Here is a 17,556-nt window from a genome sequence, read left to right as displayed (position 1 = left end):
GTTTAGCTGGAGTTCCAGACATCATGGCATGCTCGTTTGGGTGCACAGTTTCGAGATCATGTGTGCCCTCATGTTGCTAGTGGTGGAATGGTAAGCTGACTGTAGCTTACACAGCTTGCATACAACTTTATCTCGAGGCTCCACATTTTGCCGTCTACTGACCAAAGTCTGAAGTATTTCCAAACAGGGCTTTTTAGGTTGCTTTGAGTCCAAACCACTCTCTCTGCTGCGGAGTTGGGCACTGAACTTTCTGCCATTTCGTTTTTCTCTCTGCCATCTGCATCTGCCATAGTTTTTGTCGTGTTTCAACATTAAAATGATGTTAAAACATGAATGCATCAGCGTTGACAATCTAATATTGTTAGATAATACATCAGTCACAGGAAACATTTAACTGCACAGCAAACTTTTACCTTTAAAAATGTATAAAAGTATAAAAAATCTTATACTTGTTTAGTGAGTAATGGAAAATTTTAACCTGAACTTAAGTGTTGTTTTAGTACTTTTTTTTTTTAAAGAAGTACTTCATCCACAGACGTGTCATTCTGACCGTTAAATGAGATAGTCAGTACCTGCTAAATAGAGGAAGCTGTGTGCCGAATGTTTGTATTCTGATCTTTGCTAATGACATCATCTAATTTTCCTCTCATATAGAGGTAAATGGGGGCAGTACAGAGCCCAGCTGTCACAAAGGGAAAAAAACACTGCAACACCAGCAAGCTGAAGAGGACAGAAGTCTAGACTAGTATAAGAAGTACTGACACCGATCTATTAAAATATGCTTCGATTTGCTTGGATATCAATCTTCAATCAATCTTCGGTCGATTTAGACATGCAGCTTCATTGCTCAAGCTACCCTTGACTTGCCAGTAAAGAAGACGCAAACACATTTGGTCCAAGCATTACAGGGCTCCGTGAACAGAGCGTTAGCATTGACAGCTTGACAGCATAGGGTCACAAATTTACACTGTGTTTTAAGCTTCTTAGCATGCTCCACATCTCACCACAAAAGTCATGCAACATCAACAGACACCTTACAACACAGCACTTTAGCGTGTGTGACTCAAAATGAATAAAAAAGTAGTTAAAACAGTGTGTTTGTGCAAATAGCCACATACCGGTTTGTTGACATCCGTGTCCTCCGGTAGCTAGACTGATCTAGTCAAAACACAGTGTAAAGTTCTGACCCTGTGCTGTTAGCTGTCAATGCTAACTCTCCATTCACGGAGCCCTGTAATGGTTGGACCAAATGAGTTTGCGTCTTCGGTACTGGCAAGACAAGGGTAGCTTGAGCAATGAAGCTGCATGATTAAATCGACAAAAATTCTCCTTTAAGGGTTAACCTGGGACATCTCTTCTTATCATATTTCACCTTTTCTAGAATTATTACAAATACTATCCTTTCATGGCCTCTTCCTGTCAGATTTCAGTCAAATGCACCTGCAGAGCAGCCATTCCACACTAAACTCCTATTACAGCCTACAAGTCATGATTCATGTAACTGCATGTTTTAGTGCCTTTCATCATCCTCTGTCACTTGCAAAATTATTATAACAACGTGACACGTCTTTTCTTGATAGCTGCTGACAGCATTGTTAAAGTGGCAGAGGTGCCGATCACACTGGAAGGCCACAGAGAAAGCACTGCCTGCATAGTGTTCTTGAGTAGTCTTTCAAATGTCACTATCACTTAGCACTGGAAACTAGAGCATTACACAAGAGGATTCTTAGACTGATCTGTGCTCATGAGAAAGAAGAGATGAGATATCAAGCCAAAAAGCCTTCTCAAGTTACTTGTGTAGTCCTGATTATCCATGACAATGGAAATTCACCACAATCAACTTACCATTATCCTATCTTCCTTCCAATAAATAAGTAAAAATACTTGTTTAACCACCTATGTCAATTCATAGCCATTTACAAAACTTTCAGAGGCCTTGAATTTTTCCCAAATACCAAATACACAGAGTTTTTTGAAAGGTCTCATAGACATTTGGTAACCCAGTGAAAGTATAACGTTCTTCTCAATTTTATTGTAAGGTTTGTACTTAAATCAAATGATATTGCAAGTAGAATGAAAGCTGAGTGAAACCTACTAAAAGGCTTTTTACAAACCATGTTCTTTCGAGGTCCACTTACTCACTATAATGTGTAACCATATTACACAGTGTTAATCAGGAGATGAAGAGAGCTTGGTTCTGTAGATGTTAATAATACTGAAAATCTTAAGTGTGACAAACTAGTGACAAACACCGTTCATCTGCTGTTATTTGACTATTTGATAAAGTCCAAAGCTCATGTACAAATGCACAAGTAGACCTTGAGAGGAGATGATTGTTTGTTTTCAGGGTCAAGAATGAACTGACAAGCTTAACAGTTGTACCAACGAGCAAATGATGCAAGGACAACATAACTAAAGAATTTAATATAACGGTGAGTATAAAGAAACAGTAAAGGTGCTGAAAATGTCTTTTTTTTTATATACGGTATATCAGAGTACCATTGCACAGTGAATGATGTTCTGAACCAAAGAACTGAACATGAATGAATTGGTCACACACAAACAGTATGGTAAAGAGACTTACGATGAGCTGTTTGAGGCCTGTGAAGGACTGTTCTACAGAGTTGGCAGTGAGGACCTGGCGCTTCATTGCTGCCTGTTCTCCCAGGAAACGAAGCATTAGGTCCTTTACAGCATCGCCCTGCAGTGACACACACACACACACACACACACACACACACACACACACACACACACACACACACACACAAAAAAAAAACACCAATTCAATATAATGTAAAAGAAAACAGCACAATTGACAAGCAAGAGATTTGAGAGTTGTCATGATGGTATTTACACACAAAACCTGAGCGCTAACTGCAGCCTTTCAAACTATCAGATCCAGACTTGCTATTAGTAGTTACTCAAAACTAAATGAGATGGACTGGGGGAAAATCAACTTGATCTGGCCATCCCTAGATTTGGACAGAATTACATAAAAAAATCGATAAAAGCCCAAATTGGGACAAAGCACAAAACAGACTGTAGAAAATAATATTGTTAATCCAGCTTTAGAGTGGATCTAAATTGTTTGCTGAACACTAGCTTTTAGTGGCACCAAGATGACAGAAACAAATTCTTGATTTTTATTCACTTATTCAAGCAGGCATTCAAACATATTCTGAGGGGATAATGAACACAATCTGAAGCTGGAAGATTCAACACAAAAATTAGGAAATTGATGTTTCATCAGGGATATTATTGCAGATAAATGTTGCTGTTGAGGGAGCTCAGAAGATGTTTAGGAGAACAAGTATGCTATGGAGACCCATGAGAAAGGAGGGGCGCGTTTATGTGTGCTTACAGACAAATAACAACTGTCTCAAAATAATGTATTGTGACTGACTGAAACTACTGTCATTGTGTGACAAACAATCTGACTACAGCCAAGTGCTGCTACTAAACCTGGTATCACTAGAGCTAAAACAATATAATATAAATAATAACACGTCCTGCTACTGACCCATTCTAATTTGCTTATGTTCTCAGGTCATGTCTCAGCCACAGTAGGTTAAACATGCCTGTCCTGCAGTGATCGTTGGCATCCACAGATTTGTTTTAACTGGTGCACCAAGCCAAACTGAGTGAATACACACAACACATTGCCTTACACTCCACTAAAGATAGTGACAAACCTCATATATAGTTTCCTATCACAATACTGATATAATATCAATACAGCCCAGTCGGAGCCAATAAAAGTACTTGGCTACAATTTTGAAGATTGATATGGTTGTTATTTCAGCTTCTCAAATGTACTGTTTTGCTGCTTTTCTGTGTTTTTTATGAACCTAAATTAAATTGTTTTGGGTTTTGGACTATGGTCAGAGCCAAAAAAAAAAAGACAGAAGTGTTGCCATGGCCTCTGCAATCTTGTGATGATTTTGATTTCATTTCAATAGATCCATCCCTCCCTACTGAAAATAATCATTCAATCAAGTCAATCACTAATATCATGGAATGATAACACTTCATGTTTCAGAACTCAACTTTGGAGGAAAAAAATGTTTTGCTTAATTTAGAAAACACATTTTATGTATCTAAAAAACAACAACAAAAAAAAATCATAGTTCAGCATACATCATTCATGACCAACAATATTTTTTTAAATAGTATGTGTTCTATACTACTTTGTTGATTTAGTATTGTTATTCCACAAAGTTGGGACCCTAAAAAAGAAAGATTTTTTTAAAGGAGTGGTCAAAATGACATCATTATTTCATCAGATGACATCATCATCCAGCTTATTTTGTTTATCCTACCTGCAGGTTGTCAAACTTTAGTCCAGGCATGGTGAGTCTGATGCTCTCTACATAGGCAGGGTTGTACTGCTGGGTAGACACAGAGATCAACACCTTCCTGGTCTCCTCAGATGGCAGCCAGGCATCATGGCGCCTGTCCACCTCACTCAGGCTCAGCGCTGTAGCAAATGGATCATCACTGCCCAAGAACACAGCCTGGAGCTGGCTAAAAGGCTGCGGCTGAGTGGTTTGGGTAGAAGCTTGAGTTGGAGCTAGGACTGCTTGGGTTGGAGGAGGCTGGGTCTTGGTGGTGGATTCATTAGGGGTGGGGCCACACACTGAACTAGTGGTGGGGGTACCAGAGTCCAGAAGTCCTCCAGGGGGGGAGATGGTGGAGGAGGAGGAGGAGAGCTGGCATTTAGGTGTGGGGGCTATGGAAGCTGGACTTGGGCTATGAGGGGTCTGAGCATTTGGGTTTGAAACAGAGATGAAGGAGGATGGTACTGTAAAGGAATCAAAGAAGTCAGAGGCTGGATTGGCCTGTCCATTGTCAGTGAAGAATTTACTGAGGCTGGGGCTCGGCTGGCACACGAGGGGGGGGGTCAACTTGCTGGGAGTCATTGCCTCAGCACTTCCCCCACCACTTCCCATGCTAAAGCTGGGGGATTTAATGAGGGTTGGCTGGAAGCCATCAGGCACCAGAGACTTTGGCTGGGTACCATGGCTGAATATAGTGCATACTGGCACAGGCTCATCTTTTGGGCTCGTCCCTTTAGCTTCTTGTGGTTCTGCATCCTCACTTTTAAAATACGATGGACTCGGTTTTTCACCGTGAGGTGAAACACAGGATGTCACTTGCTCTTGTGCGTCTGTCTGCTTCTGTAAGTCCTCTTCTACTTTTTCTTCAGGACCACCATTCTCCTGTTCCTCCACTGAAACTTTAATCTCAGTTGTGTTCTGTCCAATTGCAATTTTTTCCTCTTTGTTGGCTGAAAGCTCGAGTACATTCTCCTCCTTCTCCTCTCCTCCATCCAGAAAGGACTCAATAGGGGCTACATCGTCCTCTTCACTGTTATTAGGGGAGTCAGAGATCATGACGCTCTCCATCATCTGGTCATTGAGCTTATCCATCGGGCTCTCTGAAGGTGTAGCACTGCTGTCCTCCTGGGGAGTGGCAAAGTCGCCACCAAGGTCGATGCTGTCTTCCTGCGAAACAAAGTTGTCTGTGGAAGGGGGCTGACAGGTAGTTGGCTGTGGAGGTTCTGAGGCCTCCTTGGTTAAATCTTCCACTGTGATGTCCAATGTGACTGGCCGCTGAGCAGGAGCCTCCCCACTATCCATCTTACTACTCTTGAACAGGAAACACATCAATAAATTACATTTAAACCTTTAAATGTAATGTCAACAGTGACACATTGTCAGTATCGCACAACACTGTATAGCATCTGGCAGTTCCTGTCATTGTAAGCAAATGCTATATTTGTACAAACTCTTACCATCATCATTTAGCTACAACAATAGAGCACGTCTCTCCTTTCATTCTTTTGAATTGGAGAATTGCTTCGTTTTTATTAAGACTGACTGTCTTGCTGAAGCTACATTAGCAAGTCGGCTATCCAACACCATTGTTACCATTTCATTAAGTCTGACACTTGCTGATGCTATATTAGCAACTCAGCTATCGTAAGCTGATTTATCTGAACAGCTGATTGTAAAAGTCAAATAAATGCTTCATTAATAGCTGCCGACGCTTTAAAAACAGGACCATGCTATACACATCACTTGGCAATGATAACGTTAGACCACAAATAAAAAAATAAACACAAATACGATGTTTCCTTACCTTCCTGACAGACAGAACTATAGTGCGCATGCGCACCTCCACAGAAAGCTACGTGTACGGCATGCCAGAGGTGACAATTTTAATGCGGCCCTAGTATTTGGTATTCTTGAAGCTCTTCAACGCACTTTTAAAAGATTGTACAACGTTGCACGGCTGTCGTTACGCACTTTATTTGCGCACCATTTTTTTTTTCGTTTGCAATCGCGGAAGTGCTGCGACTACTTTGTTACGTAATGTGCAGTTCGTAGCACAGTTATATTTACAATATTTGTGTTTTTGTCGTGAGACGACGTTTAAAGAAAAGAAAAGAAAAAAGACAGAAACTTAAACTCTGGCACAGACCGAAAAATGGAGGACGACGCTCCTGTTATTTATGGCCTCGAATTTCAGGTATTGCTGTTGCAGGATCACATCATTAATACCATTTACCTGTGTTTGAGTGGAAGCTAGCTCAGTTCTATTCTCTATGTCTTACTGACAGTTCTTACTGATTCTAGTCTGTGTTAGCACAAAGGAATGTTTTGGAATTGTTTGTTTCTATATTCTATCTCATTCTATTCCTGAACAAAAAAACTGTTTACGTTGATTTAAACTCGTGTTGTTCGGATGTACTTTGCAGGCACGAGCACTTACTGCCCAGTCAGCTGAAACTGATGCCATTCGTTTCCTTGTGGGCACACAGTCACTGAAATTTGACAACCAGGTAAGAATCAGTTCACACTGAAATTTTATGCCGTATAAAGCTGGATGGAAAGAATCACATTGTTTTACTCAATCAGTATATAGTAGTAATTCATGTCCTCCCAATGTCCCCATATGATTCTAAAAAAAAGTGATACTGCATCTAATCAACTCAGTATTATTAGACCATGCCATACCATTGTGATAAAACAATAAGTATGCCATGTATGTATGTATGATACAATAAGGTCACATGCAGGTTAATGGCAACAGACATAAATTAATTTAAATAAAAAGATTTGGATTTATTGAAATTAATTTGAATTTGAGTTAGAAGACGGTACATATGAGTGAACTATAGCATATAAAAAATATGTTAAAAAAAATAGTAATAATGCAAGGAGCATGCATCTACTCAGTGACAAAAAGAGTGTGCTTGTGACAGTAAGGGATGCAAACATTAATGGCTCCCTCCTCTGCTTAGTTAGCTAGCTTGTCCATGAGTAAACGCATGCTTCATTCTGTGAGATGATACAGAAAGAAAAAGTTCCTACACGAAATTGCTCACAAGAAGGATTTTGGTTTATCTTGGGTAAAATGCTACACTGCTGTTGAGTATTTCAAGTGCGATGGTGCTTTGAACACCACATGTGGAGTGAAATCTACTTTAATTATGTTTGAGAGAAGGTAGACATTTCAGTAACCAATATTTTTAAAACTCTGCAACTGACCAAAACAATGGCACTACAGCCAAAATCAAAAATATAAATTTTCATATTAAAATGTAACAGCAAATCAGTAAATTTCTTACATTAACCTAACATATTCATACAAAGGAGGTAGGTCTTGACAAAATAGCTTGCAATACACAAACATGCTGAGTGTAAGCAGCTCAAACGTCTAAGAGACCTTAAAGACCAACTCCTTGAAAGTCATACAGGCCAGAGACTGTGAATGGCTGCAGGTCCCTGATTCATCAGTCAATGACACAAGTGATAAGGAGTAACAAAAGCTGAGTCTAAGGTGATCCTGAAGGGCAAATCACAACACTAAGTATGAACACACAAACAGCAACCACAAACATAAATAAGTATTTTTAAAAATAACAACATAGTATCATATCTAAAAAGACCGCTGTCGTGTTTCTGTATTTGCTGTCGAGTTTTTGATTTTGCTGTCCTGTTTTCTGATTTGCTGTTGTGGTGTTGTGATTTTACCTTCAAGTCCACAATGTGAGGTCCATATTAAAAAATGCTACTGAATGTGGAGATCTACTGGTGGTCATCTTCAACTTTTTTTTTTTATGGCAGTCAGTATTAGAGTGCAGAAGGGGTGAGCCTTATTGGTAAGGGTGTCATTCTAATCTTATAGTTAAGTGTTTGCTATTTCTTAAAAAGATCCACAGAGCTAAAAAGATCAAGATTCTGTCAAGACACTTTTGTTTTCTTACAGTGTTTTGGTAAGGACTCCTTCACGGTAGATCATGGTCATCATCCAGCATTTATTCGAAAAGCACTCATATAATTGCATAGGAGTAGGACCTGTATTTGTTACCTTAATATGGAAGAGATATGAAAAAAAAAACAAACAAACATCATGAGATATCTCTGTATATTTGTATTGGCCAGTCAGTGTCAGATATTAAAGAATGAAACTATTGACAAAACTTCTGATGTAGTAATAGAAACACAGATATATTGAAAAAAAACGAACATGACTGAAAATTATTCACAAATGGACCATTTTTGTAACCTTGCTTTGCTGGTAATCTGTATCTCATTTAATTTTCCATTCATACTTTTAATGCAGGCCTATAGCAACACTAACCAAGTTTGCCATTAAGTACATGATTTTCTGTAGTGCTTTTCTTTAGGCAAGAAAATGACACATTTTATTGTATTTTTTATATATATATATTTAGTCTTTGGTAGAGTTGAGTGTGTGCATGTACCTGTGTGTTTGTATGATTTTTGGATTTAAGCATCCTTAATAGAGCTCCAACTACAGAACACTTGACACTGATGATTGATTAATCTGTTAATATTTTTTCATTCATTAGCTGAGCACTGAGGCAATTAGTTTAAAAGCAATTGTTTTAAAAAAAGCTATTTTGATTAGGCCTTGGCGATAAAACAATAACAATATCTATCACAATAGACACGTGATAAATATCAATCGAAAATATGTTCGATAGAATGTTTGATAATTTCACTGAACTCCATTAGAAAAAAAAAAAAAAAAACAGGAAGAAAACCCTGATTCAGAACCACAAGGCATTCTGGGGGATGTAGGCAGAGGAAGGGCTTTAGCCTCTCAACCTGTACTGGCCCAGCTAATCAAGGCTGGTGGCATGAACAAACTCAATAGCTCTTTCGTAACCTAGCAGCAACCTGTTGAGTGACATACACAGTAGCACTTTCATGCTTCGCCATCATGCCTCATAACTGCTTTAACAAAAAGAACAGCGTGGAGTGAAATGAGAAAATGAGTGCAACAGCGCAAGAGGAAATTGTGGATATAAGAGGAAAGGTCACGTCACCAGTTTAGCAGTATTTCAGACAGTGTTTCCCCTGTATGCATTCTGCTGGATTTTCAGTGCCGCCACCGCAAAAAAAATACTTTTTTGTCAGCTAAATATCGCGGATGGATGGAGAATTTAAGTTGCACACAGTGAAAGCACTACACATTCACTCGGGTCCCGCCGTGACTTTACTGAGGTTCGCCCAGTGTGAGCAGCTGCAAGACGGTTAGTTCATCTCCCAGAGCCTCGCACTGAGTCGCTGGAAACTAATTTAAGGACCGTCATTAAATTATTATTATTATTATTATTATTATTATTATTATTATTATTATTATTATTATTATTATTATTATTATTAAATTCAGTAACTTCCATGTCATGTGACCCAGTGATTCCAAACCAGCAGCAAATTGTATTAGTAAACTGGATGAATGAGACCCAGCTCTTTTTATTGTATTTTAGTGCTTCCTCTAATTTATGTGAATATTAATATGCAAAAAAGTTTTTTTTTTTTTTTTTTTGTCAATAGCTTCCATGTCATGTGGCCCACTGACTTCTGAAACAGATTCTGTTTCCATAAAAATATATAATAGTAAAGAAAATAATGGTAAAAAAAAAAAGTTCTCTAAGAGGTTAACATATTTTCAAACAGCAATGTCAGCTTCTATACTATTTTGTCTCATATCTTAGATTCTGATTCAGAAATCCTGAAAATGATTTTTTTTCTTTTTTTGTTTTAAATCTCACCATAGTCACCTATTTACATTTTTTTTAAAGATAATACTTTATCTTTAAAAAAATGTAAATAGGTTAAAAAATATCAATAATTATCAATATTGACTGATATGAAACACTTATAAGGTGATACATTTTTCAGCCATATCGCCCAGTCCTAATTTTGGTCAAGTAATTGTTAAGAAAAATATTTGCTGCTCAAAGCGTATTAGATTTGAGGATTTTCTGCTTTTCTCTGACATTTCTGACAGCACATATAACCCTAACCCTAAACAATCAACTGAATAAATAATGATGAATATAACTGTTAGTTGTGGCCCTGAATTAATTAACTGCTTATGATAAATGTGGCAGCTGTAGCTCAGCGGGTAGAGCAGGTAGACTAGTGATTGGAAGGTCGCTGGTTCAAATCCCAGCTCCAGGCAGGGCTGAACTGCATGTCGAAGTAATGACATTATATTATATTGTTATGATTATATTATAAATGTCAGATTATTCCCATTACAACTTCTCATAGGTCAAACATCCCCAGTTGGTTTGATTTGTCCAACCTGCATAAAATCCAAAGACATTTGATGAATACTAATATAAACCAAACAAAAGCAGCAAATATGAAACCGTCCTTGATAAATGACATATATCATAATATAGTCACAACCAGGGCTTTTCAATTGAAATATTATCGAAATTGCATGGTCAAATCCAAGTGTGGGACAGAATATTGATATGGCATTATATTGTCGTCCTTCCTCGTACAATACGACTATTGATATGCTGGCACTAAATGTTGATATTTTATTAAGAAAATAAAGTGCTATTAAGAGATTTCCATGCCAATTTGACTCCCCAGTGTCACTGCTTCATGGCCTCTCGTGTGGATGTGTATGATGTGAATGAGGGAAACTTGAACAGAAGTAAATTAAGAAGTTTACAGTGGGACAATGGTGGACTGCAATGTGAAGAAAACTACATTAAGAGACGCACCAGCCACCTTTGTTAGGACAAACAAAAATCGATAAAAAAGACTACGTCATATGCAAGAACTGTCTGGTAAAAGTACAGTACATGGGCAACACCACGGACATGCTAAGCCACCTGCAACACTACCGCCCTGATCACCTCATTGAGAAAGTGGCTTATGCTGATGTTGTAATTCAACCTGCAGGAGTGAATGAAATGTTAAAAGCAAAGATTCCTTTCTTGCCCCTGAGGGATGCCAGTATTATGAAATCCATTGCTGGGTTTAATTCAAATGACTTTGCCCATACAGCATGACCAAAAATAGTGTTTTTTGCCAAATGCTACAACCACTTGTACCAACGTATGAAATACCAAGCAGAAAATATGTCACTGAAAAAGCTAGTGCAGCTCTTTATGATTAGACGAGAGGTGGAGTATGCCCACTAATCTTACTAGCAAAACAGAGTGGTATGCCTTACTAGCAAAACAGAGTCCTGTCCTGTGACAATCACAAATTTTATTGATAACGGGTGGGAAATGCACTCCTACGTGCTACCAACAAGCCGGATGCCTGAGAATTTTACCCATGCTAATCACCGCTCAGAGAACACTACTCACCTCTGAGCATGCTGATCAGTTGCTTTTCCTGAAAAAGAGCATACATATTTGAGAATGAATTTAAATGTGCTCCGGTTTACATAATACAAGTTACTTCAAAGCGCTGAAATGCTCTCATGTTTATATTAAATGAGCTGACAAGCAGTTAAATGTGTCCAGATATACAACAAACAAGTCTGTCATGCTAAAATTGTAATCACTAAAAGACAAGTTTGTTAAGCTTTTCAGATGTATAGCAGAGAATGTGTACAGGTATGTACATGGTTGCATAGCACTAACATTTATATTCTTATTTTATTTTTTTTTTATTAAGAAATGTTGTAGTGGTAATTCTCCTTTGTGCGGTAGAGCGTTGCAAATTCTCCGAGGAATTTTAAACTCAGTGTGATGAATAAGATCTCTTTAAGGATATCAGGACATAAGTTGTCACATTGAACGGCATCAGGAAAATCAGTTTCATACAGAGGTCGTATAAGTGCGGTGGCCGGCAAGGGCAAACGCGCAGCAACGGCCTACATAAACCATGCAGAACCAAAGACACGCAAAACACATGCAACAACAAAATGCTGCAAACAACAAAATGCTGCATATTGACTTAACAAAACGGAAGAGTCAACACAACGGAAGTATTCATCTTTTTACCTGTTATTGTTATATTATTTTAAAAGATTATAACCAAATATTTAAACCACATAGCTTTTTATGTCGCCTCTCTAAAAGTTTTTCTCCACTCGCGTTAGGTACAATGTACAGACTATAACGCCCGCCAATGTAATAATGTCTACAAATGTAATACATTTTCCACAGACGTAATAGCCGCTCCCTACTACAAAACATGCTATTTCCCGCAAATGCAATAACTATGCTTTTTACGTTTGCAGGGACGTGAAAATCTTTATTGTAATAACTTCCCACAGATGTAGGGTAATAATACAATGAATAATGGTCGTTGTGGTGGTTTTGTGGCATACAAATATCTAGTTTAAACAGATTTAGTTCTTTGCAAAATTCTTCTTGTTAATGAGGATCATCTCTCTCTCACCGCCGACCGTGGTGCTGCACATCACCACCTGCGTGAATGTGTTCTCAGCAAAATGAGTCAGAAGCAGCAGCAGCCCATGCGTAGATGTGGTCTGACATGAAGAAACATAATTTTGGGCCGTTTTGGGTTTTTATGTGTTTCAGCTTTAAGATATAGGTCATAGTCAACATTCAAATGATAAGCTGTAGTTAAGTAAAGTTAGGTCGGAGGCATTTTCCCCCACACGCATGTTACTTGACAGACTGAATAGAGTTTGTTGACAGAGGAGACAGATTGTGGTTGACAGAGGGATACAGCTACCTTGTGAAAAAAAAAACAAAAAAGCAAAAAGAAAACCGTATTTCTAAAGCACCAAGAACCACGAAAAGAGTACCTAGCACAGTACCGCTACTTGTGTGCTGTGTGAAGGGTGGAAATCAGCACCAGCCGCTGTGGCAGGTTTGTTCCAGTCAGATCTGATCCAATTAATCTTAATGATAGTTAAGGCTTAACAGTGCGCTTTCCACAACCCTAGGGTTAGATCCGGTCAAATTATATGTTTCTAATTGGACCAAAGTGTCAGTTGGACTTCAGAAGGGCCGGAATTCAAACACTACTAGAACGACCATAAGTGGTCATTTGGACCACTAGATAATAAACTCTATATTCTCTCATGTAAATACCCAATTGAGTGATGAATGCACACATTGTGTCATGATATGGTTAAAAAAAACTATAAAAAAACAACAAAAAACCCCCAAAAAACTAAATAACACCAAAATGTACATTTTCACAAAATAAATTACTATTACAATATTCATGTAATCGCACATAGTAAACCATTGTATATTCACACAAGAATTTAATAGAGAAAAAATCAGAACCCGAAATTTAATAATTAAAAGAAACTTATTTGATTATGAGACAATTTATTTTAATACTTAATATTTAATTATTATTATATTGAAAAAAAATCGAAACAGCTGGAAATGAGCTGCTCTTATTAAAACAAAAATAAAAGGCTGTTGTGATCACTGGTCACAGTGAGATCTCCTCTTTTTCTCCTCGCACAGTTACCACACATGGGCTTGTGGCATTTCAAGTGTCCGATGTTTGGTTCGGCACTGCCTCCGTGTCCGTGTCTGCTGCTGCAGCGGTGGTTGGTTCCGCTGCTGCCCACATTGTGCCGACTGCTGTGGCCCCTTTCCCCTCTATGTATTCTTCCCTCAGCTCCTCTGTCAGCTGCCGCAGGACTTTCCTCCGGGCTCTCTTGCTGCTGGTGCTTCTTGAATAAGATGTGGGCATTGATCCCAGCCAGGTCGAGGATGTTACAGAAGACCGCCACCGACCATCTGCCATGCCGCCTTTGACGGTACGCCCTCGCCATCTGGTGCAGGTCCACGCTGTACTTGGTGTTGTTTTAGTACATCACACACTCTGGCTTTGCCCTCACCCCACTTAAGGTGCCCACACCTGTTTGCACAGTGCTCAGGATGCAGACATTCTTCTTCTGCTTTCCCGGCTGCACAGTCAGAGTCGCATCAGCTGAGGACAGAATACATGGAGGGGAAAGGAGCCACAGCAGTCGGCAGAAGCTGGGCAGCAGTGGAAGCAACCACCGCAGCAGCAGCAGACACGGGCATGAAGGCAGTACCGGTCCGAAAGAGCTGCAAACAGAACCAAACGTCGGACACTTGAAATGCCACAAGCCCGTATTTGGTAACTGTGTGAGGAGAGCGGAGGTAATCTGCAGACTGTGACCAGTGATCACAACAGCTCTTTTTTAAATCAGCTCCTTTTTTCTAGCTTTTTCTATTATTATTATTATTATTATTATTATTATTATTATTATTATTTTAAGTGTTAAAATGTTTCATAATCAAATGAGTTATTTTTAATTGTTAATTTTCTTGTTCTGAGTTTTCACTATTAAAATCTTGTGTAAATATATGCAATCGTTACAGTTTACTATGTGCCTTATATGAATATTGATAAATATGGTGTTATTTCGTTTTTTTTGTTTTAACTTCATGACACAATGAATGCATTCGTCACTCAGTTGAGTATTTACATTATATTATAATTATTATAGAGTTTAATATCTAGTGGTCACACTTACCGCTTATGGCCGTTCTAGTAATGTTGGATTTCAGGCCCTTCTAGTCTTAACAAGAAGGATTTTTCTTTTTGCAGCATTTTGTTGTTTTCAGCATTTTGTTGTTGCATGTGTTTTGCGTGTCTTTGGTTCTGCATTGTTTATGTAGGCCTATTTGCAACATTTTGCCGTTGCTGCGCGTTTGCCCTTGCCGGCCACCGTAGTATGCGACCTTTGTATGAAACTGATTTTCCCGATACTGTTCAGAGTGACAACTTTTGTCCTGATGCAGTTCAGTGTGACAACTTTTGTCCTGATGCCATTCAGTGTGACAACTTTTGTCCTGATGCCATTCAGTGTGATGCCTTTCAGTGTGAAAACTTTTGTACTGATGCCCTTCAGTGTGAGAACTTTTGTGCTAATGCCGTTTAGTGTGACACTGTTTTTTCCATGATCAATCTGACAAGTTATTCCTGATGCCATTCAGTGTGATAGCTTAGTTTCTGACATGGGCGAGGCTAGCCCATTTTTAGGGGTGCTCCAGCACCCCTAAAACTTGGAGTAAGAAATGATGTTATTCTAAAATTTGTGTTCGTCTTTGACAAGGTTAAATTATGTCCAAAGCATACTCCGTAGTTGGTGGTTTAAAATGTGTATGTGAAGGACGAAAATGAAAACACCCCCGCTTAGCAAATGGTATCATCCTTTTCTCACGCGCTACTTCTCATCTGTACCTGCACTGCTCCGCAGCCCGACTGTCATCTAGTGCGACAACATGATTATTGTAGGTTCAATATCGCAGGCAAACGGCGAATTTAAGTTGCACACAGTGAAAGCACTACACCCTAAGTAATCTTGAAATCGATTAGGATCATCATTACTCGCTGAATCACTGGAGACCGATTTAGGGACCGTCATTAAATTACTTTGCATAAATATATTAATATAAAATAATTGCAATATCTTCCATGTCATGTAACCCAGTGACTCCAAACCAGCAGCAGATTGTATTAGCAAACTTGACGAGTAAGACACAGCTCTCTCTACTGTACTTTAGTGCTCCCTCTATTTTATATGAATATTAATATGCAGAAATTATAATAAGAAAATAATGGCACAAAAGTTCTTTAATGCTCAAGAGGTTAACATATTTTTAAGCAGCAATGTCAACTTCTACACTATTTTGTCTCGTGTCTTAGATTCTGATACTTAAATTCTGAAAATGATTTTTTTCCCTTAAAAATCTCACCAGTAGTCACCATTTAAAGGGTTATTTTTCAAAATGTTCACCCCGGACCCCGCTAGTGTTGCTAGGTTAGCAACTCAGAGAACCACTGCTACAAAACAATCTTTCTCAAAAATGTTTTCATTCTATTTTGCCCTTTGCCAATTATACCTATGGAAAAGTGTTAAGCTAAGTAAAAAAGAAAAAAAAATGGGTTTGAAGTTAGCTGAACCAATGTTAAAATTATAGTTATTTTTCAATAGACACATTTTTTGTTTTTGTGAGAAAAAAGGGTGGATGGTGGCAGTTGGACTCACTGGGTGCTCAGCACCCTTAAAGCTGTGTTGTGCCGTTCAATCTGCCAATTTTTTTCCTGATACCATTCAGTGTAACAACTTAGTTACTGATGCGTTCAGCGTGACAATATTTATCCCAAGGCAGTTCAGTGTGACAAGTTTTTTTCTCAGGCCTTTTGGTCTGATGACTAGTTTTCATGTGGCTGTTTGGTGTGAGTGTGACAGAGCTTTTCCTGAGACCTTATACCTTTTCATCTGAGGTCTGACCCTGAAGCCTGATCCTGAGGATGTACACCGTACAACAGAGTGGGGGTCACATCCTTTTACAACACTTGTTAATTACTCCCTCCCAAAACAATGCCCCCTGAGGTTTGGGTTGATCGTGCCTTTCACAGGACACTGACCATTTGATGTTTTATGAGGATAACAAATCTCACCTTATGTAACCCCTAATGTAAACAGAATTGCCCCTCACGTGTCTCTTTGACACTTTCACCAACAGGGAATTCTCCTGTCCTCCTCTCACATTCTGATCCTGTCCTTTACAGCACATTGATAACTGAATGGAAAACTATGTAATTTCTCACCATGTGTATTTTTTTTTTACACTAATTTGTTTTCATAGTTCTATACTCCTATAAATGTACTTACAGACTGAAAAAAAAGTTGCCTGTAAACTGCCACTTTATGTGATGGACATGTGCAAATGAGAAATGTGTTGAGTGTTTCATCTCATGTCAAATTCTGTGAAACTGATGCCAAATTGCAATGAATAAATACAGAAAACCTGCACTTTACCTTTTTTACGGCCATTTTATTATCTTCAGTTAAACAGATATTGTGATTGTTTATTTGATTGTCTTGCAATATTATGATATTGTGGGCCATGTATTAGGGCCCTGTGATTCCCACTCTAGTCAAATACAAATTCCAAATTGCAGAGGCTTCTATTTTTTGATACAGGTAAAGTTTCAATTTTCATTTTTTTCAGAATTTATTATTGAGACACATACTTGGCCACTATAGAACATACACAAGTTTATAGTTAAACGATGTCTGTGTAGCTCTTGCTGTATGCTTCGGGTTGCTGTCTTGCTGGAAAATACATTTTCTCCCAAGTCGTAGTTCTCGTGCACACTGAATCAGTTTTTCCTCCAGGATTTCCCTATATTTTTCTGTATTAATTTGATCCTCTCCCATCACAAGCTTATCAGGGCCAGCTGCTGAGAAGCATCCCCTCAGCATGATTGTGTCACCACC

General features: G+C 38.6%; 2 protein-coding genes across 4 annotated transcripts in view; one reads left to right on the top strand and one right to left on the bottom strand.

The window, feature by feature from the left end:
• Nucleotides 1-6,201, bottom strand: part of trappc12 (trafficking protein particle complex 12) — a 62,646-nt gene extending 56,445 nt beyond the window's left edge. Inside the window, exons 1-3 of one of the 2 annotated variants that reach the window (XM_037072214.1) lie at nucleotides 6,145-6,201; nucleotides 4,323-5,651; nucleotides 2,585-2,701 (exon numbers count right to left, since the gene is read on the bottom strand). In XM_037072214.1, coding sequence (XP_036928109.1) covers nucleotides 2,585-2,701; nucleotides 4,323-5,651; nucleotides 6,145-6,174 — 1,476 coding nt within the window. In that variant the 5' untranslated portion in view covers nucleotides 6,175-6,201. Of the gene's footprint in view, nucleotides 1-2,584; nucleotides 2,702-4,322; nucleotides 5,652-5,797; nucleotides 6,073-6,144 lie in introns of those variants that run through there. The other variant, XM_037072215.1, reaches the window with a different exon arrangement.
• A 122-nt stretch (nucleotides 6,202-6,323) lies between these two features.
• Nucleotides 6,324-17,556, top strand: part of eipr1 (EARP complex and GARP complex interacting protein 1) — a 171,827-nt gene continuing 160,594 nt past the window's right edge. The window contains exons 1-2 of one of the 2 annotated variants that reach the window (XM_037072218.1): nucleotides 6,324-6,534; nucleotides 6,764-6,847. In XM_037072218.1, the coding sequence (XP_036928113.1) occupies nucleotides 6,493-6,534; nucleotides 6,764-6,847 (126 nt within the window). In that variant the 5' untranslated portion in view covers nucleotides 6,324-6,492. The remainder of the gene's footprint in view (nucleotides 6,535-6,763; nucleotides 6,848-17,556) is intronic. The other variant, XM_037072217.1, reaches the window with a different exon arrangement.

This window comes from Acanthopagrus latus, chromosome 16 (assembly GCF_904848185.1).
Source record: "Acanthopagrus latus isolate v.2019 chromosome 16, fAcaLat1.1, whole genome shotgun sequence".
Classification (NCBI taxonomy): domain Eukaryota; kingdom Metazoa; phylum Chordata; class Actinopteri; order Spariformes; family Sparidae; genus Acanthopagrus; species Acanthopagrus latus.
Note: the sequence above shows the minus strand (reverse complement) of the source record. Positions and strands in the feature narration are given on the sequence as shown.